Source organism: Stegastes partitus, unplaced genomic scaffold (assembly GCF_000690725.1).
Source record: "Stegastes partitus isolate 25-593 unplaced genomic scaffold, Stegastes_partitus-1.0.2 Scaffold8, whole genome shotgun sequence".
Classification (NCBI taxonomy): Eukaryota; Metazoa; Chordata; class Actinopteri; family Pomacentridae; genus Stegastes; species Stegastes partitus.
Genome location: NW_007577739.1, coordinates 1,681,508 through 1,704,087, shown reverse-complemented (window position 1 = coordinate 1,704,087; position 22,580 = coordinate 1,681,508). Strand labels below are relative to the sequence as shown.

Below are 22,580 nucleotides of genomic sequence, written 5' to 3'. Positions count from 1 at the left end.
TGATGAGTTCACTTTGTAACCTGACGTTGGGAGAAGATCAGTGTCTGTATGACACAACAGCTAAGTTTGAGGTGATAACACCTTAGATGGGACACTTGGAATGGTGAGCTATAAATATAAGCCAATGCATTCTGGCACTGACACACCTCTCATAGTAAGAGTTTAGTGTGTGTGTGTGTGTGTGTGTGTGTGTGTGAGAGTGTGTGTGTGTGTGAGTGTGTGTGTTTGTGGGGACAAATTTAACTTGACTCTTGGGTCACTTGGGTCACAATGAGACCGTATTTGAAGACTGACAAGCCTCATCTGTTGCAGACAACTATTTTTAATGGCCTACTGCTGAAACACTGTTACAACGAAGGTAGACTGGATGAATCTCATCAATGAACTTTAGAGGCCTCATTAACAGCAGCACGTTAAACAGGGGACTACACTCCAGTGAGATCTAACAAAGAAAGGACTGAATATTTGACTGTGCAGCTGAAAGCTACAGTCCCACTTGAACTTAAAAAATATACACACCCCCCCCCAACACAAATGTAAGAGAACTGCTCAAAGAACAACATTAGAACAAGTTCCATTTCAACTCTTAATATGAGGATTGTCTGTTTAGCTGTTGAGGAGAGTGACAGGATGTAGCTGGAAGAGAGCACCTTTGTTGTTTCCACCTCCAGGCTCCACGATGTCCATCCTCAGAGAAGGATCCACCTACACGTCCAACACATGCTTTTAGACAGAGAACTGAAATGTGCTTTGACCAAAGGAAGAGGCTGTAATCAGTATCGTACCTGGTTCCACTTCCCCGGTTTTCCATAGTACACTGGAGTGACGCCTTCCCTTGGCGGAGACTTTGTGAAGAGTCTGCGTCACACAATATGAAGCACATGTTAAGGATCGCATCACTAGAAAATCCCCCCTTCTTGCTGATTCCTGTGGGTGTGCGAGTGTGACCTGGTGAGGCGATCCTGACAGTCTTCCTGCAGGTGACTGATCCTGTCTGGTCCCAGATGCAGAGCTCTGTTGGGCCCTTCAGACAGCATGTGGTTTATAGCCATACGCAATGCATTTATCTAAAAAGAAAACACAAAATTTACTGACTGATAGACAGGAGGGAGTGCTGTACCATGTTCAACTGGGACTAAAGTATTTCTGCCATTGGCACAACCCTGTCAATACCATGAGGAACAACATGATCTGGAGTCTGTTGCAGTTATTATCAGTTTTATTTTGTGCATGTGTGATTAGCTGTTGAGATATAGATGCTAGTTTCAACGTGGTATTACAGCTGGGGCCATGGTCTCAAAGACCGCACAACTTTCTGTCATCCTCAGAATCTCACAGCTGCCAAGGACTGAGAAAGATCCACATCGGTTAGGAAATAAGAAAGAAGCTCATGGGTTGTTTTCTGGCTGCTGTCCAGAGCAAGAAACAAATTTAAGAATCTCAGTTTGAAATAGAAACACTGATCTTGGTGCCGTAATAAATTGAGAGTAAAACACCTGGTTGTAGGTACTTTTTTTACTTCCTGATCTCTCTCTTGTTTTTTTGCTGAGTGGATTCTCCACATTTATTCTGGTTGTTCTTTGCGCTGCGAATCAAGCCTTCATTTTCCCTGAAGATTTCCTACCCAGTTGCACAAAGACTTACAAAGTGACAGCAAGGTTTGTGAGTAATCAGTCTACATGCTAATGGTGTCATGGTGAAAACAAAAAAGTCGTCCATTGCCACTTTAAACTGTGTATTTTGGAGACGACTAGAATTCTAAAGTCCCAAGGATGTGACAGTGAGGAGATATTACATGAACCACCAGGTGATCACCAATAATCAGCAGTGAGAGGCAAAGGATCCAGGGAAAAGTTCATCTTTGGACCTTCCTACTTTAACACTGCGGTCCATCACAACACATCTGTGTAGCTGCCTCTCTGACGTTACCTCAGTGACGTCCTCAACGTCAAACTTGACGTCGAAGGCCAGTTCAATGTCATGCTCGGGTAGGATGGTCTCTTGTGTTTGACTGTTGCAGCCCAGGCCACAGAGGGCACCAGTGTAGCAGGTCCGCTCTTCGTTAGTGCTAAAATTTTTTTAAAAAAAGAGCATGAATATTGACATGAGTTTTTGTACATTTGGGTGCGGCAGAGCTGTGCGTATAACTGACCGTAACTCCATGACAGGAGTGAAGAGCATAGTGATAAGGGCAGGCAGTCCAGGGATGTCTGGCAGGAGGGTGGTGTCTCTCAGCAGAATGCGTGTACCTGCAAGACAAACACACCCTTAATAAGCATAATTGATTTGGTCTATATTTTATAATATGGCCAACATATTAAAAACTTCTGTGTGTGTTCATCACTTCAACAACACCTTTCACATTATAAATATACAGCGGCGATATAAAAGAAACTACTCGATATAAAAATAAGATTAGTGGAGATTTAATGCATATATTCAAGACGACATTTGGCCAGTCTGGTACCTGTGCAGTTCACTGACACATTCCCGGCCACCAGCATTCTCTGATGTTTGTAATGAGGGTTTTCATTCAGGACAAAGGCGTTGATGCTGGATCGGTCTATAAACACAGTCCTGCAGGAAGACACACTCATCATCAACGAAGAAGAGGAAGGAGATGTGCAAGTTTAATCTAGTTTTGGTGTATGTAAGGCTTACTTGTGGTGGCTCACGCTGTGGAAGCTTATCTTGTGAGGACTATTCGGTCCATGCAGACCAACCTATAGTGTCAGAGGGAAGCCGGCAATCAGACATCACGCGATACATTCATGCATACACTGATTACTGTGATTCAGAGCTGTGGTCACCCTCTCGTCATTGTTCTGGTTATCACGCTGAATGGGTGTGTCTCAGAATGAACACAAGCACATGAACTGAGTCACTGAAACAGCTCCATCTCCTGGACAAACCGATGGCAACACACGGTAAAAAAGGTGATGTCATCATACAGCATCTCAGACATTCAACATCAGTATTGAATTTTAAATACATGCCCGAAACTCATCCTCGTACCTTCGTTTTCTGATTTTATTTCTTTTCCTGATGTTAATCTGTGTTACTCTTCTCCACATTTAAAAATAATATTTTGACAAAGCTTTTAAAAGTGGTACGGACTAACAGATTACTTGTAAAGTGGGGAAGATAAGTATTAGATACACTGCTGATTTTGCAAGTATTCTCACAAAGAATGGAGGTCTGTAGTTTTTATCGTAGGTACGATAGAATTCTGGCTCTCACAGTCCTGCTAGCTTTTTTTCAAGAAGCCCTCCTGTTCTCCACTCGTTACCTGTATTATTTGCACCTGTCTGAACTCGTTACCTGTATAAAAGACACCTGTCCACACACTCAATCAATCAGACTCCAACACCAAAGAGTTGTCTAAGGATACCCGGGACAAGACTGTAGACCTGCACAAGGCTGGAAGAAACTTAAGATGACTGTCAGTCTTCCTCTGTCTGGGGCTCCATGCAAGATCTCGCTTCGTGGGGTAACAATGATCATGACAAAGGTGAGGGATCAGTCCAGAACTACACGGGAGGACCTGGTCAATGACCTGGAGATGGCTGGGACTACATTCTCAAAGGCTACCATCAGTAACACACTATGCCGTCATGGATTAAATCCTGCAGCGCACACAAGGTCCCCCTGCTCAAGCCAGCACACATCCAGGCCCGTCTGAAGTTTGCCAGTGACCACCTGGATGATCCAGAGGAGACCTGGGAGAAGGTCATGTGGTCAGATGAGACCAAAATAAAGCTTTCTGGTTTAAACTCCACTTGCTGTGTTTGGAGGAAGAAGGAGGACGAGTACAACCCCAAGAATACCATCCCAACTGTGAAGCATGGGGGGGTGGAAACATCGTACGGGGTGCTTTTCTGCAAAGGGGACAGGACGACTGCGCCGCATTGAGGGGAGGATGGATGGGACCATGTGTCGTGAGATTCCCTCAGTAAGAGCACTGAAGATGGTTCGTGGCTGGGTCTTCTAGCATGACAATGACCCAAAACATACAGTCAGGGCAACTAAGGAGTAGCCTAGCCAGTCTCCAGACCTGAACCCAACAACAATCCCACAACCTGTAATATCTGGAGAAGCTCTGTATGGAGGAGTGGGCCCAAACCCCTGCTGCAGTGTGCAAACCTGGTCCAGAGCTACAGGAAACATCTGTCCTTTGTAATCATAAACAAAGGTTTCTGTACCAGATATTAAGTTCTGTTTTTCTATTGTACCAAATACTTATTTCATGCAATAAAATGCAAATTATTTAAAAATCATACAATGTGTTTTTCTGGATTTTTGTTTTACCAATTTTATTTTTATTCCGTCTCTCACAGTTTAAGCGTACCTACGATTAAAACTACAGACCTCTCCATTCTTTGTAAGTGGGGAAAACTTGCAAAATCGGCAGTGAATCAAATACTTATTTCATGCAATAAAATGCAAATTATTTAAAAATCATACAATGTGTTTTTCTGGATTTTTATTTTAGATTCCGTCTCTCACAGTTGAAGCGTACCTACGACAAACATGACAGACCTCTCCATTCTTTGTAAGTGGGGAAAACTTGCAAAATCGGCATTGAATCAAACACTTATTTTTCCCCACAGTATTTCATATTCTTTCTCTTCTCAAAAACCTATTAAACTGTGGTTTGGCCTGCAGTGTGTCTCACCTTTGTCGTCATATAGGGCTGGTTGCTCTTGGAAAAGTGAGCGAGCAGGCAGTCGATGAGCTCTTTCTCCTCTTTCTTGCGTTCTTTCCAGGAGCTGCCGGCAGAGTTGGGAACATATGTCCCTTCGTTCTTCTCCTTGTACAGAGACATCAGGACCTCATGGCTTTGCTGCAGAAGCATGAAAAGATCCAATGTCAAGCATCATTGCTGAGGCGTTTTTTTTTTTTTAAATAACTGGACTAACTTATCCGAGGTATTTTACTTCAAAAGCCGATCACGTTGTACCTCATTGCATGTCAATATTTCCAGAAGCACTTTACAGTCAACAACATCAAAAGACAATCTTCAGTGAGACTAAAGTAACCATCATCTAACCACAACATCTCTCTGATAAAAAGTGATACTGAATGGGCAAAGGGGAGCATATGGAAGCCTGACATTTGTCTATCGGCACTTCACTGTAATCAGAAAGTGCTCCTACCAACATCTCACCATGACTGGTGAAAAACACTGACAAGTGGCGATGCATTTCCACACACGAGGAGCATATTTAGACATATTATGGCAAAGCTGGGAGTTTTTTTAAATAAAAAAGCTCTTGGACTGCAGAGAAGTAGAATATGTTCAGGAAAGCAGCCGATGTTCTGTCAGGAGGAGGAAAGCGACGACACTCAGCAGATAACTGTTACTAGCTGATACTAACAGGACACATTCATTTACTTTTTCAGGTAGGACTTATTGATTTACTTTCCGTTCACTTTCAGACCACCTCAGCTTCTTGTTGTTTCACCTGAGAATCGAAACTCTCCTCAACCTTCACAGCGTGTCCCTCCTCCACGAGTATGTCCAGCACGCTGGAGTTTGTTTTCTCTGCGTTGACGAACAGCTTCACGCGCATCACACCGTACAGTATGGAGTACAGGCACACCATGAGGGAGTGACCCTTGACCAAAGTGATGAAGCGGTTGCGGGCACGGCTGCTCCACTGGTTCCCGTGGATGATCGATTCGGCTGAGGGATGTAATTCAGCAACTTGGAACTCATGAGCCTGAAACAGGAAGCACAGCGTGTGTTATTGTATGTTTTACGATTACTGTTCTGAGAAATAGCGCCATTTAGAGCATTGCTACCTGGAATGGATGAGACAGCAGGTCAGATGGGAGCGCTCTGAGGTTGCTGCTGGCAATCACTGCTGTGTTGCCAAAGTCCAAAAAGAACACCTGGAAAGTGACAGTAAACATTTGCTCGCTTATTTTTGAAGAAAATGGTGCGATGTTACATATCTATGAGTGATAAAAACCTTTGGCTTCAGCATCTAGTGTGTGTTTGGGGTTGTTGTCTTTCTGCATGACTAACTTTCTCTGAGATTCAGTTCACAGACAGATGTCCTGACATCATCCTCACAAGGAGAATCTATTGTGAATCTAAAGACAAGATGTCCACGGCCAGACGCAGCAAAAACAAATCACAACTACAATATTACCACAGTTTTTCACAGCAGGTATAAGGTTGCTTTTTTATTCAACTTTTTGTTTCATCTGTTCACAAAACATGCATCCATTAGTCTTCTGGTTCGTTTGTGTGATCTTTAGCAGCAATGGTCACTATTGTTGTTCAGATTTCTCCTGATGATGGAGCTGTAAACATCAACATTAGCCACTGTAAGGGAGGGTTTTATTGTTTAAAAGTTACTCTGGGTTTCTCTGTGACCTCGAGGACTATTACACAGCTTGTTCTTGGAGAAATCTTTGTTGGTCCAAACAGGTCGTGTAAACAAAACATGGCCCCACTCACACCTGACTGTAATCCTACTGACTGAAAACACCAGACTCTAATTTCACAGACAATCCAACTGTGATTACTAGAGCTTCACATACGTCTGACCTGCACAGATGGGTTGTCTTGCATCATTTTCCACAATAGATAAATGACAAATTCTCCTTATTTTGTCTCATATCTTTAAATAGGTTCTCTTTATCTACTTTAGGACTTTTGCAAGAAGCTGATAACGTTTTAGGTCATATTATTCAGAAACATTCTGAAATTCACAAACGTTTAGCACAACTACAAGTCTTAGTGACGGTCAAATACGAAACAGTCACTTGTGAGCGTGCATACGTTCTTTTAAGTCTCTACAATATGTTAACATTTGTGATCTTTTCTTTCTGCATTGTCATCTGCTTTCTGGTTCATTTCCATATCTTGATGTGTGGAAAACAATGTTTTTACTGGCATCTGGGTGCTGTTTCATTTGTGGGAAAATGCATGAAAGGCACCACATTTATCCATCTTACACACATTTATAGAATAGAACTGTGTCTAGATTTTGTTACTTCATCAATTTTACCACCTTGTCAACAAGATGTCTGATTTAATAGAAACTCAATGCAGAAAAAACTGATAAAAATAGCAAAGCTGGCCAGTAAAGGTCTATATCTGCCATCACAGTCACAGTGAATATTGAGCTTCAGTTCCTGAAACAGCAACACTCGAGACAATAAGTTGTAATTACTGTGAAAACTACAATGTGGAGAAAATGTTCCCCTACTATGGCCTGAGTGTGAACAATATTTACCTCCACTACACTGCCACGCACGTGCAGAATCTTGGCGCGGTAGTACAAAATCTGATCACTGTTTTCGGAGTAAGGAGCCAGACACAGCAGGTTGGGATAGAGCGACACGGTCACAGGATGCAGTGTGCGCATGTTAATCTCTGCTGTCAGATGGCGCTGCTTTTCCAGGCTGGCTTCTTCTGCTAGAAAGCCCCAGAAATGACCCACCTCCAAAATCTGCAGCAGAGAGTTAAAAGAGGATATGTGATGCATTCATAAAATACTCAGGTACTTGGTCAGAACCTCGTGCAGTGTATCTCATGACATTTAGCTCTGTCAGACCAGGTTAAATCCAGAGGACTGACCGCTGTGATGTTCACCACGAACAGGCGATTGGGAGGCAGCCTATCTGGGTCAATGGTGCTGCTCAACACTCCCACTGGGGAGACAGTATGGCTCTGCAGGTCCACATTCACCCTGTACAGAAACGACATCAAGAAGACATTCTCTCCTTGCTGCTAAGTTTAACACAGGAAAAGAACTACAGCTGGCTTCTGTAACTCTGCCGTACCGTGAATATTTCATGTGAGTTATGTGTCTGTTGCCTGCACAGCTTTCTATCTGTTGAATCGGATAGACAGAAAGCTCCATTGGAGGGTTCCTTTGGTTCAGAAGAAGGGCGAGAGACACTTCAGGCAGCACCCCGGAGTCCTGGGATGTCCTGTAGAACTCCACGTACGCTCTGAGTGAACGCACAAACACTACATGTGAGCTAATAAAGAGTGTGCAAGGCTTAGAGCAGACAGAGTACAGAGAAAGTGGAACCTGCTACCTGGAGTTCTCAAAGGAAATGGTTTTGACCTGCCCACACAGACGGAACATGGACTGCAGCTGCTTGTAGTACAGGAAACTGTACGGAGGGAGATTCCTGACCTGAAAAAAACAACACAACAACAAGCCGTCTGATATTACATTTTGTCATTTAAATCAAATTCGTTTATCCTCTAAATAATGGTCATTTATGGACAAGCTCGTCAGGTTCAGCCCTTCATTTTCAAGCGTCACCTTATTTTAACCATTCTAATAACCTTAATATTTAACTGCTTATGAACACGTTTCTAATTGATGGTAACATCCTAACATTTAATATGTTATGGTAGTAATATAGGTCCCTATCTGTTGAAAATACATTTCTATTGTGTTTTGTGTTCGTTATAATCTTGGAGGTGTAAAGTAAAAGACCTTTATTTACCCCCCATAACTAAACAGCCGCCCAGCTTTACAAACGAGTAAGAATTTTACTGAACTGCTTTACAATAGCTAAAAAATAAAATAATAGTCTGTCAAGCTCAAACTTTGTATAATCCTGCCCCCTTACTGCCCACTGCGAATTAAAATGTACTTCGTGCAACATGTGAGATGTCCAAAACTGCTGAAAAGGAGCAAAACATTTGATCTTTAGGTGAAGTACAGTAAGCCAACAATATCCTCTGAGCACAGATGAGATGTTTTGGCTGACATATTCTTATATGAATCAGTTGGCAAAATCAAAAGCTCTTCCTATTTTAAGGATTTCAAACAGAAAGTTTCTCAACATCACAGGCAGGCAATACCATCACTGTTGTTCTGGGGTTGAAGCCATTTAGCTCTCTGGAAGCCAGGTGTTCATCCATTTCACCCTGGACAAAGTAGTTGGGGTAGTAAGCACCAGCGATGACCACCTAAAACGGAGAGAGGTGTAATTTGTAAAACAGCAGAATAACTTACTCACTCCACTGACCAGATGTGAGGTGGAGACTACAAAGCAACACTGGGACCTGGGAGAGTATCTATGTACATCATTCAGTGTCCGATTATGACTCTAACCTGAAGAATGAACTTCTGCTTGTGTGTGCTGGAGTAGTCTGAGGACTGAGTGTCCTGTGGGACGTGCATTCTGAACTGGGCCACGCGCTTCTTCAGGTCCTCGTAGAGCTCCGCTACCTGGACAGCGAGGTCAGTGGGATTTATGCTTTGCTACAAACTGCATGTCAGATATTTGGAGAGCATTAGGAGCCTCCTCCCCCTCACACCTTTCTGAAATTGGATTGAGGGTATCTGTGGCATTGAGTTTTTTTGTAAAACGCCAGTGATTTACCTAAACTTAACATCATGACTGGCTAGCTAGAGGAGCAACTGTTCTGAATTCTGAATATGATATTAATACACTGACATATAATTAAAACGCTAATTTCAGTTTATTTTAACCTGCAGAATTGTCCATCAATGGCTCTATCATTCATGCTAACTGGTATACACACTGCACATTGTTTTGTGAAACTCTCTCCATGAATCTCTACAATAGAAATGGACAGTGAAAATTTAGCAAGACCCATAGAGCCACAACAGACACATAAATTGAATTTGTGGCAGACTAAAATAAACCAGAATTATCCTTTAAAGCTTGTTGTTCACGGCATGACTTAGGCCATGTTTAACTCAAGTAATGAGTCTCCATAAGCTCTTAGGATGATCTCTGCACCTCCCTCATCCTCTTGATCTGAATGAAGTTCTCTTTTCCCCAGTCCAGCTCATCCTAAGAGAAAAAAAATGAAGCAAATACAAAAGCATTTTACCGTTCATTAAAAATAGACAAAAGAGCAGAGAGCTGCAGTCATTACAATTTCCTTATTTCAAAGTTTTCAAATGCACTGTTAGCAGAGAAGTAGTTTGTCTTTCATGAACTGACAGTTTTAGAATTTCACTAACTTGTAAGGATTTTCAAGAGAGGTCAACACTTGTTATGAGGTATTGTCAGCGATGTCACAGTAATAACCATGGGTTCTTCTAGTTTAAAAAAAACTAAGCAAGCTGATGCATACAAAGCAGGAGAAGGCTACAAAAACATCCCTAACAAGCAGCAGCTAATGGGAACTGTTGAGTTTCTAACGTGTTTAACATGGTAAAGATTCTGCTTTGGGGCAGCGTGGCAGCCACAGCAAAGACTGTAAAGACAGATGGGAAGAAGGAATTCCATGCAAATGTCATGCAGGCAGCAGAACAAGTGACACTGACAAGAGGGCAGCTTCTACAGCACAACAACGATCCAAAGCAAGCTTCAAAACTTGCTTAATAATCATATGCAAGGTGTAGCTTTTGGAATAGCCCTCCCATGATTCAGACCAAGTCAACTGCAGCTGCACTACTCCACAAGTTTGTGCAAAACCTAATAAGCCATGTGATCCCAGCATGATCTGACAGTGTTCCAAAGAGCTTCCTGCTTCGCTCTCTCAGCCTTCAAGTGCTTCATAAATATTCATGGTTGAGGTCAGTTGACTGGGAAAAAAATCCTTAACAGGCTGCAGTCTTTGGTCTTAAAGTAGTTTAAGTACTTCCTTAAAGCTTTGAAGTGTGTTTGGACTCATCATCCTTTGGCAGTATGGATTCTTCTCCACAGAAGATACAAGCCGTCTTCTTGAGAATAGACAGCTACTTCTCCTCGGTCAGGGTGGCGCTGATTTGGTGCAGGTGTCCAAATCGATGCCCCTGACCCAGACATGAACATTCTCACCACCTCGTTTCACCGTAGGTGTGATACACTGTAATATCATTTGTGTCTTGTTTTTTTTTTTTTTTTTTTAATCATCTACTGTGAAATGCTTCGAAATGCAAGGGTTTGGCAGGAGGTAGTTTATAGACGCTTCTCGTCACTAGACCACTCGATAGCCTTCTTTGGACCAGACTTTTCCTGACTGGAGTCTCACTTTCTGTTATTAACAACTTCTGCATCTGTGATAAAACTGTTTTTCTACCTTTTGGTCTGCCTGATTGTGTTCTGGATACAGATTTCAAAAAGCGTTTCAGCTGTACACGAGTAGGTTTCCAGCAAATAACTGTGTCATTGTTTACCTTTGGATGTCTCAGCTGCCCTTTCTTTTTGGATGAGTACCATGCCTATCAGTAAAAAACAATAGGAAATGGTTTTAAATAAATGCATAGGACACCACAACTTGCTGTTGACTTGGCATCATTACCTTGAAGGCATTGACAAAAGCTATGGCATCACTTGGTGTGCCGTGGGCGAAAGCAAGCTTGCTCCTGGAAACACAAGTGTTGCTCAGTGCATCGAAAAAAGCATAAAATACACAGAACCTATATTTGCTTGTGGCTTGATGAAAACATATCAGAGTTTGCAGCTTGACCCTTGTACATTTCTACACTGTCAGAAAAAATACTCATTCTTACATTTGCAAAAGTAAAAAAAAATATCTGACAGGGAGGAGGTTTAAGGAGAACAGTGGACATGGAGTGGCAGAGACGCTTTAATGACTGTTACATTTCTTGGTTTTTCAATATTTTTTGTGTCTACCGAGTAAAGCAAAATGTTTGGACTGTGACCATTTGCTTTCTACTACTTCAGCTGCACGTCACTATGATGGGACTAAAGATGTAAAAGTGAGTCAAAACAGAGGTCTGGAGTCTGTCGAGTGACAAGACAACCTAATGTCCAAATAAGTCATGCCACACAACAAAATATTTTTACTGACAACCAAGAGTGAGTAAATCTGAAAGTGCTGGATGTGACTCACCTGTGGCCAGCAAGCTGCTGCATGAATGGTATGGCGAAGAAATTCTTCAGCGAGAGCGAAGCAGCTGAGGATGAGAGAGGCTGTTGTGCAAACAATCGCTCACCAAAACAAATACGCTTCCTAGAGCGCATTCATTACCGATTTGTTGGCCAAGTGATGTCTCTACAACTACAGACAGGAGTAGTCGGTTAATTCCAGCAGCATAATGACAGACTGACCTAAGATGAGGCATTCGTTCAGACAGCCAAAGACGTGGCCCATGGCAATCATCTTCCCGAGGTACAGGTCCACAGGCAAATGGGCCAGCACTCGGCCCAGGAACGTCAGCTCTCCGTCCTCATTTTGACCTCTCTTATCACTTTTCACTGACAGCGCACCCATCTGGAGAGTGATACATCCAGCTGTCAAGACAACGTGCTCATTTCACTGCAATAATTAACATCTGGAATCCAAACACAGCTCAGCTTTTAACATTTTAACATTTAGAAAAAGTATACATGTACACATATACATACTTTTTTGTTTTACTGTTTTGTAAGAAAAACTGTTTCTTGATGGCCTTTGAAAGACAGCATTTCATATTTCTGTAACGCACTTTGTTCTGAAAGACTGGGTTAAAAAACAATATTTTCAAAGATGTTTTAATTAAACGTTATCTCAGTGATAGAAAGACTTCTTTTCCTCAGCAAAACACACAAACACATTAGAGCACAACTTTGGGAAATTGTGCTCTCACCCAACGAACCTGACAATGCTAACGCTGGCTGACGCAAAGCTCCTGTCAGGGAACTGTACTGTCTAATGCTCTGTGACAGAGCTGGGTGGTCAGCTGCCTGCCCGAATACATAACAATCATGCAGATGCACTTGACTAGACATTAATGGCTCTCACAGAAAAGAATCACCAATCTGCACTCTTTTTACAGACCTCTTTGAGTTGCAGCACAGTCTTAACTATGTCGCACAGGTTGGGGGGCGAGAGCGCTGTGGAGAGGAGGGAGCGAGGATCTCCCATGTCCAGTAGCTTCACCTTCAACAAGATGGTAGCCAGGGGAGCAAGCTGAGGAGAAGGAAAACAGGCTGTAAAAGCTTGGGTCCAAACAGCGTTAAATATCAGACAGATATCTGGGCATCAGTGCATTCCCTTACCAGCATCTCAGGAATCATGTGGTCTGGCATTTCATTCCTCCAGAACTCTTTGGTAACAAGACGGTAACAGTAGCCCTTAGACACTCGCCCTGCCCTGCCTAACAGCGAAAGGATGTTGAGTGTGAGAGAACAAAAGTGAACAGATATTTATGCTTTGCAGTTGAAGTTCTGTTCTGTACCTCTGCGCTGGTTGCAGTTGGTTTTGGATGCCCAGGTGAGACGCAGTGACTGATAATTAGTGTCTTGGTCGCAGACCAGGTGGCGAACCAGGCAGAAGTCAATCACTGTGGTATAAGAGCACCAACAGCAATTAAGATATTTTAAAAATCAGGTTAACAATAAACCAAAAATAAAAAAGCTGACATAAAGATTCACCGTATTTGACGTCTGGAACAGTCACCGAACTTTCTGCGATGTTGGTTGAAAGTATCACCTGAGAAGGTAAAGACATGATCAGCATAGCGGGTAGTGACAGGATATGGCAGAATAAGATCAATAGTTTTTTTTACCTTCCTGTATCCAGGGACAGGGAACAGGAACACACCGTTCTGCTCCTCCAGAGTCACCGCAGAGTGGAGAGGATAAACCTGCAATCTGAGCAGCAGCAGCACATCCAGAGAAAAACAACATGTCAGCATGTATCAGAAATAAAAAAGGTAACACATTAAACTCGTCAATAAAGTCCTGGTGCTTGAGCTACTTTAAATGTGCGCAACAGTTTGCTCACTAACAAAACAAGAGTATGACCTCTGGTTTTAAAATTAAAAGAGGCTGCCACTGTGGCCAAACAACATTAAATTCAAAGGCTCACCGTTTGTGTACCAGCTTGGTCAAGGCCTCCCGCATGTAACTGATTTCGTGCATGCCAGGAAGGAAAACCAAAACGCTGCCTCTCTCTGACACAGTCACACCACCCTCTTTTTCCACTTTGCTACTCACACACAAACACACGTATAAACACAAACAGATCGCACAATTATGCATCTGGCTATTTGCACTTTTAAGCAGCAAAGTTCCAAAATACGGCGTGCCTCACCCGGGATCTTTGCCCTCCATTTCATCAAAGCTCTGAATGAGACTGATGGCAAAATTGTACATCTCCGGCGTGATGTGGGGGTCATCTGGATGAGGCGCCTCAACCTGGTAAAGACACACAAAAAAGTCTCACATCTGGCTTCAACAGAGAGAGGTCAGTGGCGTCTGCAGCCATTTACGGCCATGTCTTTACCCGGTATGAAAACAGGCTGTGGAGGTCATCCAGGTAAAACTCCTCAATGGCGTAGGGTGCCCCCTCCACTTCAAACACATAGGCAGGGTTCATTCTGTCGCGAACCGGTGTGCCAAAGTACTCGGCAAACTGTCTGCAGTTAATGGTGGCCGACATGAGGATTATCTGAAAAAGAAAATCTTGGTTGAACTTAAGTGATGATCAATGCAGATATGTGTATTTGATCTAACGTTTACCTTGACATGGTAAGAGTTGAAATGAAGGAGTTTTCGCAAAATCAGCAGGAGAAAGTCCATCTCCTCTGTGCGCTCATGAACCTTAGGAAAAGGCAGCGTGAATAATTTGGAATATACAAGATTCATTGATTAAATTAAACTTGAAAATGCACACCTGTAGCAGCAAAGATATGGATTAAATCAGAGCAAAACTATGAAGCACAGACAATAACAGTAGAAATAGTAGAAACAACAACAATAAAACACAATGTGACGCACTTGAAGGAACTTTGCAAGACAAAATAAAAAATTAAGATCTGAACAAAATAGCTTCATTATTTCCATTTTTAGACACAAGCTCATAGAGAAACAAACATGTATATGAAAAATGAGATGTGTGATGTTTGTGCACCTCATCTATGAAAATGTGGGAGTACTCTGTCAGGCATTTGGCTGAAACCAGTTTCTGCAGCAGCACTCCTGTGGTCATATAGATCAGCTGGGTATGTTCGGTAGCCATCTTCTCCAGCCCGACCTGAAGCACAAGCACACAGAGTTGCATCATTAACCAGTCAGTTAGTTCAACACGTACTTATACTTCTCCACACTCATTAGGAACTTGGTTTATTTGTCCACTGTTCGATGAGAAGTCAGCTAAGCAGTTTTATGTCTGTGAAGGCTCCTGCATGACAGAAACTAAAATTCATCCGTGGAAGACGTCCGTTTGTTTGTTTCTTGTTGCTGATTTAATTCACAAGCTTTTGCTAAGAATGTCTTCTGCAAATATCCGCTCACAGATAATGCTTTTCATCACCATTTTGTCTCCCTGGGAGATGCCCTTTGCATGCCCTCCATGTTTTGGTTTCCTTGCCATGGTGATAAATACTTTTGGGGGGTTTGCATAGTTTTATTGCATTACAGCGCAGCACAGACTCCTTGAGCTCCACTGAGTGCTGAAAAAACAATATCAGTGAACTTGGAAAAAAATCAATCTTCAATCTATGTCTAAAAAAAAAAACTGAAAAAAACTTTCCAGTTGCAGGACTGCCAGGTCTTCACAAACCAAACGTAACTTAACTTGCGGTAAAGACGACATTAACAAGCGTCTCCTAAGTACAGCAATCAAACCATAATGTTGAGGTTTTGTTGCATAAGAATTATATCTCCTACTAACATCGACTGTTTATCATTGCTCCCACTGTCAGTGACATCATCCTTAACTCTGCACCAAGCGGAGGAGACAACAGTTATTATTAGACGCACTGTTTCAGAGCTCTGCACAACACAGCCAGAAATCCTAGCAACAAAGCACACAAGAGCTTGTTGACACATGCATACAAATACTCTTTCTAAGATGTGAGAGAGATGCAATGAATGCTCTTTGCGCAGCCTGTGAACCACAACAGGTCGGTCAATATATTGGAACTATGGAACTGCTGCTGCCTGAATTCTCCAAAGGGTCTCCTGTTTTTTATACCCTTATAATTTAAAAACAAAAAGAAATATTTGGGAAGGACATATGTGCAAACCCATCTATACTGCACAAAAAAAAATAAAAATGTCATCTGGTCTCAATGCACCAACCTGATATCCCACCAGACTACCCAGGGTGCACTTCCGCTGTGTGGCGACCCATCGAGCAATACTAGTGGCTCCGATTTTGCGTGGTTGGGTGACCACAATGTTGCATGTGGTATTTTTCTCATTGTAATGGTCCAGGATGTACTGTGGCAGCTGGGTGGTCTTGCCACTGCCTGTGGCTCCACGAATGATCACTACAGAGTTGTTTTCTATGAGAGAAACGAGCTGGAAGCAGAGACACACACACACACACACACAAAACAGAAACACAAACAGTCATGTGTACGGTTAAAACAGTGAACAAAAAGGGAGATTCCATGTGGCCACTGTCCCATATCACTGAAATAAAAGGGAAATTTAAAAATAAGTTATGAAATGGTAGAGCAGATGGATGTGCTAAGCTGATTTATGATAGGAGGTTGAGACTTTATAATCTGCATTAAGAAAGTGCAGCTTAACTGACAGCACAAGCTCCTAAAATATACACACACCGCTCTGTAGTAGTCAACACAAAATACTGGACTGGTGAACTTAAAGTTAGCTTTTATCCTGCAGCATCAAAAAAAAGAAACAACTTCATGTTCATCTTGAGCAAACCGTAAAAGCTTAAGTGCTCCAGTGTCCTGAGGATATAATGACAATTTCAGGAGAACTTCAAATGACCAAAAGAAAAAGAACTCTTGGAAAATGAGAGTGCACTATAAAAGCTTCAGGCTGTGTGGTACGGTGGATGTAGTATACGGACACTGCATCTTACCTCCTGTCTGTTTTTGGTTATGGGCAAGGTTGGATACTCGTAGCTGGCAAGTGGAGGAGGAGCTGTACCTACAGATGCAGAAATGAATGCACAAGGTACAGTTGAAAACCAACTTGGGCATAAATTAGATTTCTGATACAGAACAACGTAATTAAAGTGAAGGTTAGAAAAACACTCAAACAAAGTCCAATACTCACGCCGTGGTGGTTCTGGTTTTTGGAATCTCCCTCCATCAGAGCTGACATTTTTCACTCTGTCCTCATCGAGAACTTCTGCTGGACTGAAACAAAATAAACGCTATTTTAAACAGTAGCTTTTTGAGTTAACAAATTTAATTTAGAGCCTGAAGTGGCACAGCCTGGAGGGAGCAAGTCAGGACAAAAAGGAAAGCCGTGCTAAGCGATTTAATATTGTAAACAAAAAATAAGTTAGTGTGCGGAAACTATGAAATTTCAGCCATTTTGTCGAAGTTTTTACACAGACAATTAATTAGAGTTTACTTCTTTTTTATCTATGTGACCATAAGAAGTGCTCAATGAAGTGGAAGAGTGGCTTGGCTTAAACCTGCTAGTTTAATCTCACAAAGCACAGCTGCCATGCCCCATAGAGTACTGCCACAGGAAACAAATGCAATTAGCACATACAATTTGAATTAACATTCAGTTACGTACACTGGTGAAGTAACTTAGAGGAAAAGCTTTACACAAATTGAACAAATATTTAGCAGTTTTAATCAAGTCTCCTGGTTAAAACAGCAGCTGTAGTACTAGAATTCATCAGGTATCACCTCCTGAGCTACGTCTGTTGGGACTAATGCTGGGTATTGCAGCATTTAGACCAAAAATATCGAAACGCTCAGAAATTAAGGTGTTTTTAAAATCACTTACAAAAACACGAATGCTAATGTAAACAGACACGGAGGTTATCGTTAAAAGCAAACTTCAAACGTTCCGTTTAGTGAAAATAAAAGCATCTCAATAATATTCATTTCTGACTTCGCTCAGACCGTCTGCGTCCGCTTGACTTTCCCGCTGGTCAGCTAAACCAGGCCCACAGCGCTGCAGCCTGAGGAGCATTCCCAGATGTGCGCCCCCAGCACTCTCTCAGTGAGGGGAGGATTTTATCCAAACAACAGACACAAACCCTGACAGTACTAAGAGGAGCTCCAATGCAACACACCCACGGCTTGTGCGCACACATGCACTCTCGTCCTCTCTCTTTCTCTCCAATGCACACATTTCGTGCGAGCTACAAAGCAGCTGACCTTACGACAAAGCTGCAGACTGCACGGAGAGGAGTGGGGTGAAAGGAGAGGTGACAGCTCTTAGTCAGTTATCAGTGTGTGACTAACTCTCCTGGAAAAACTCTGCATGACAGGAGAAGTGGGAGGACAGGACAATAACTACAAGACATAGCAGAAAACATTTGGAACGACCAAGCCAGGGGAGGACTGCTGCCGAAATCTGGCACTGGACACCAAGGGACGTGGTCAGCGCTGAGTGGAGTCTACATACACTGACCCATGGAGACAAGAAGCTGGAGGCTGTGTTCTGTGAAAAGATCGTCTTTGTGCAATTTCTAAACAGCTCTTTAAAGTGTCAGCGCTGCAGTTTTCACCTGTAAGTACAGATCTTTGCTTTCAATTTGCAGTCAGACGTTAATGTGATGATTCCTTCCTGCACATGCATGAGGACTTACAGTTCATATACCTGATATGTTTTGGAGAACAGGAATCGATACAGATGTCTGAAAAACGTCTTTCAACCTTGCAAAACCACACATACAGTTTGTAGTCTGTCAGGCTGACCTCTGACCCTGCAGGCGCTGTAATATATCTGAATCCCAGGTGGAGGCTGTGCCGGATCCATCAGCTTGAGAAAAGAGCCAAACACACACATGTGAGACTCCATCCTTCACTAAGTTTGACTTCAAATGACAGCAATCAGAGCAGCCATCAGGCAGAGAGCAGAGGTCGGCCTGGTTAGAGGGTGATCATTTTTCACTGTCAACCTAAGATTGAGGTTATTAAAGGGCTACGCAGGTATAGAATCAATGTTATCCTATTTTAACAATTTTATCACTCAAATCTCCTTCAAGCTGTAAAAGTGACCCCATGTCAGTACGAGTTCAGAACATCACCGGCAGAAACGCTTCAATTACTTCTAAAGCTTTTCCAACATAACGCGTATGCTTGTGTTAGATATTTTTTATTCTGCTGGACTTTTGCAGCTCCTTACAAAGTGGATTTATTTAGTAGGATCACCATCACTGATGATGCTTACTCGCATGTGCAGTCACCCCTCAAAGGCCACTACATACAACATATTTGCATACATACTGATACTCCTGATGCCGTCTAATTCCATCCTGTCATGCATATTTGCAACTTCCAGGCACAACGAGCACTACTTTGAAGCAACAGATATTCCTGCACATGCAAATGCGTTCAAACTGTGCTGTTATGTTGTGAAGGTCACAGCTTTTTGAACCAGAATAACAAATAATTCTCATGTTCCTTCAGTTTCCAGGGACCGTGTGCTGTGAGAGCCATGCCTCTGTTCAGCTGGATGAAATGGTCGCATGAGACGAGAGAGCAGGCTCAGGATACGACACCATCTCTGAAAAGCTCGGGGGTTGTACCCAGCCGCATGCTGATCACAGAGCTCCTGTGGCATGTGGAAGAACGCGAGCGGCTGGCGAGAGAACTGGAGCGTGAGCACAGGCTAGCCCACAGTGCCCTGGGTCTCCACTGGTTTCAGAAGTACCCCAGGTTACGGACCCTCATCCCCTCATCGGAGCTACACCAGCTGGAGTTCCTGTGTGCTCAGATCCCACCCATCCACGCAGCCACCGTCCTCTCCAGGTGTTTGGTAGCACTCATACCCTGCTCTGTCCTCACATTAGTATGCTGTCAACAGTGGCTTGCTGCTACTGAATCAACACTAGGCCTGACAGCAGGCAAAGCAGAGAAGACCCAAAGGGGAAGGGAGGCAGGGCAAGCTGCCAAGAAAGCCATTATGTGTTATTGTCACAGGCGCAGGCGATGTAGGGTGTTAACATGTGAAGGTGAAGGACGCCCTGTAAGGCTGAGTGAAGCCAGACTGACGGGGTTTCCACTCATCGTCTCCATTAGCCAGTATGGAAATAAGGCTGAACACTTGTTAGACACGGTTGAGCACTGTGACCTACTTACTTATCTCCCATAAAACTGACTACTGGGTCACTACTATGTGCTTACATAATCACATAACCAAAGAATAACATTCAGAAAATGTGTTAGAATATTTGTACTATTTTCAAAAACCTGTGCTGTTGTCCCAGATCTGTCATTCTTGAACCTACGAGACAAGCAACAGCTGACGCTCTAACATTTTGTGAAGGGGTGAAATATACAAACATTGCTAACTGCAGCCTGATTTGTGGTAAGGTGACACTGTGCTTATGAAAATCCTCGTCTCTTCACCAAGTGTTTCATTAACAAAAATGGTGCACCCTTCCACAGGTTTCGTGAGGTGCTTGCGACTAACAACATAAGACCCTGGGAGCTGGCGTCTGTCTTCAAGCAGGTACTGAGGGACTTCCTGAACCAGAAGGAATACGGTGAAGAGCACGACGTCTCAGTGCAGCCGGCACAGTTCCGACCAATGGAAGCTTGGACCAGCCGTTACAAAATGAAGCAGGGCTTTGTCACGCCGACGGTCCCCAACTGTGGAGACCACCCGAGGGAAGAGATCCCGACAGTCTCTGCCTACGTGGATCGGGCCATGCGACATTCCAGCTCATTCACAGCCACCAGAGACTGGGACCTTCCATATTACTATCCAACGCCTCTCAGGCCCAAAGCGGCGTACAGCACTACACTGTGAGCGAACACACATCTGTGGTCTTGTGTTTCACACAGGGGAGGAACTGCTATCACATCCACAGCATGGAGACAATATGGCATTGCCTGCATTAGTTCTAGATGTCTTGTGAAAATGCCATTAGGCTATTTTGTAAATGTGCTCAGATGTTTCATTGCAATACCTCTATTTTGCCTGCTCTTCATAATCCTATTTTACGGAGTGAGTGGTCTACGTAGTCCTGATTACAAACCTCAGTTAGATTTTGAACAGCTGGGGATGTACTTTAAAAGGCCTGCTGTTAGCTAGTTGGAGTGACTTCATAACAAAAAGCACAGAATATTTTTGGGTTTTTTTTGACTCCAAATAAAAAATGACGCTTACTTGTCACAGCTCATGACAAGCTGAAAATGCAAATAAGTGTAGTATAATGAGGAAAGACTGTAAAATATTTAACAATAAAAACACAGAGATTAGGGGAAAATAACATAAATTGTGCAGTATCTTTTATGACGTTTTTTCTTTCTTTCTTTTTTTAAAATCTATGTTGTTGATCATCCTGTGAATCCACAAGCTCTCCAAAACAAGCAACAACTGTTTTTGGCAAATTGTGTAACTTGAAATGAAAGTCGGGTCTGCTGTGCTCATTTATTGAGGGGAATTTGGGAGTGTTAGCTACCTGGGGAAAATATCACATTCTGCATTTGCAAAGAAAAATTACATGTGTGCTTGATTGGTTGATTTAGGTGTTTTTGAGCCCTATATTTCACTTTGAGTACTTAATTTTTATCTTAAAGCTTTGCAGAGAAAGATAGAATAAACATTTGGACACATTTAAACAACCAAATCATGCACTGTACTGGAAATGATAAAGGGCAGATTGAGAGTAGTGTCATAGAGTAGAAACAACAAGTCAGCCAGGAGTCACTCAATAACAACAACACAGAGATAATAAGTTTGTCAATACTGGCTCATTGAATGTTGGACCAACTCTTCCTGAAGGATCTGGTGAAGTTGACAGACATTTTAGAGGACAGGATCTCATCTATCCAGAGCTGTCTACAACAACTTAGTAGAAATCAAATGATGGAGTTGTGGACATTCAAGTGTCTGGCTATGGCGCTAACTGACATGCAGTATTCAGCAAGTCACCGGTCGACTCTCTTTTCTCTTACTGTATTATTAAAAAAAAAAAAAAAAAGCTGCTTTTCAAGGTGGCATAATATAGTAGCTGGTCAAAGATGTGTCTGTTGAATAATAATAATAATAATAATAATAAAAAATAGAGCCCAAAATTAAATCAAATTAAATAAAGTTAGTCATTTTGCTGTAAATACAATAGCAGTGCAGGCAAAAAAAAGTATGCTTTCCTAAAGAATTTAATATTTGGATTTTTTTTTCCAAAAGAGATGTTCAGAAGAAGAAAAAAATCATTTTGGAGTTACTTCATCCAAATCTTTCGGTTGGGTCTATTTGCTCCGAAGCTAACGTTAGCGGCAGCCGTTTAAAATGGCGGATGTCCTCAGGCAATTTAATTCTGACTTTTCAGATTAATTCAGAACTGTAATGTACTAAATGTTATCTAAATCTACACAGAGGTTGCTATTCCAACACATTTATGCACCGCGCTATAATTCAACAAGTTCAACCAACTTTAAGGGGTGTTCAGGGCCGTTTATTAGCTTTTCTGTTAGCTTTAGCTAGCTAGCTAGCTAGCATGACGTTAGCCCGCTATCAGCTAACTTACCGTTACCCTGATCGGGGCTTACCTGGTCTCTTTCGACGGCGGTGGGTCAGACTTTTTTTCAGCCGCTTCTTCCGTGAGTTTAATGTTCGCGAACGTGTTCCCCGAGGTGAACCAGTCCGAAATTTGCTCAGCGGTGAAGGCTTTCTTCATGTCGCAGGTGTTAATTACAATAATTGCATCTTTCTGTCGTGTCTCCGCGGCGTCAGGTGCAGGACGTTACGTCTCCCACTAGCGGTTGGACTCAGAATTACAACTACAGCGTAGC

At 42.6% G+C, this 22,580-nt stretch overlaps 2 protein-coding genes across 2 annotated transcripts; one reads left to right on the top strand and one right to left on the bottom strand.

Moving 5' to 3' along the window:
- Positions 1-606: 606 nt before the first annotated feature.
- Positions 607-22,465, bottom strand: tdrd9 (tudor domain containing 9). Its single transcript, XM_008283787.1, has 35 exons — positions 22,338-22,465; positions 16,924-17,006; positions 16,727-16,794; positions 15,973-16,194; positions 14,801-14,923; positions 14,410-14,490; positions 14,174-14,338; positions 13,982-14,085; positions 13,757-13,876; positions 13,455-13,539; positions 13,321-13,378; positions 13,125-13,229; positions 12,946-13,043; positions 12,725-12,856; positions 12,016-12,178; positions 11,798-11,861; positions 11,243-11,306; positions 11,118-11,162; positions 9,751-9,804; positions 9,096-9,212; positions 8,843-8,950; positions 8,062-8,162; positions 7,801-7,971; positions 7,595-7,706; positions 7,251-7,466; positions 5,806-5,895; positions 5,466-5,723; positions 4,676-4,843; positions 2,662-2,723; positions 2,468-2,577; positions 2,153-2,249; positions 1,930-2,068; positions 949-1,067; positions 786-858; positions 607-705 (listed from the first exon to the last, which is right to left on the bottom strand). The coding sequence occupies exons 1-35, from the start codon at positions 22,463-22,465 to the stop codon at positions 607-609; spliced, it is 4,002 nt and encodes a 1,333-aa protein (XP_008282009.1).
- On the top strand, positions 19,276-20,601 carry rd3l (RD3 like). The gene is made up of 2 exons (XM_008283774.1): positions 19,276-19,589; positions 20,229-20,601. Exons 1-2 carry the CDS (start codon positions 19,276-19,278, stop codon positions 20,590-20,592), a joined length of 678 nt encoding a protein of 225 aa, XP_008281996.1. The 3' UTR covers positions 20,593-20,601.
- Positions 22,466-22,580: the final 115 nt, after the last annotated feature.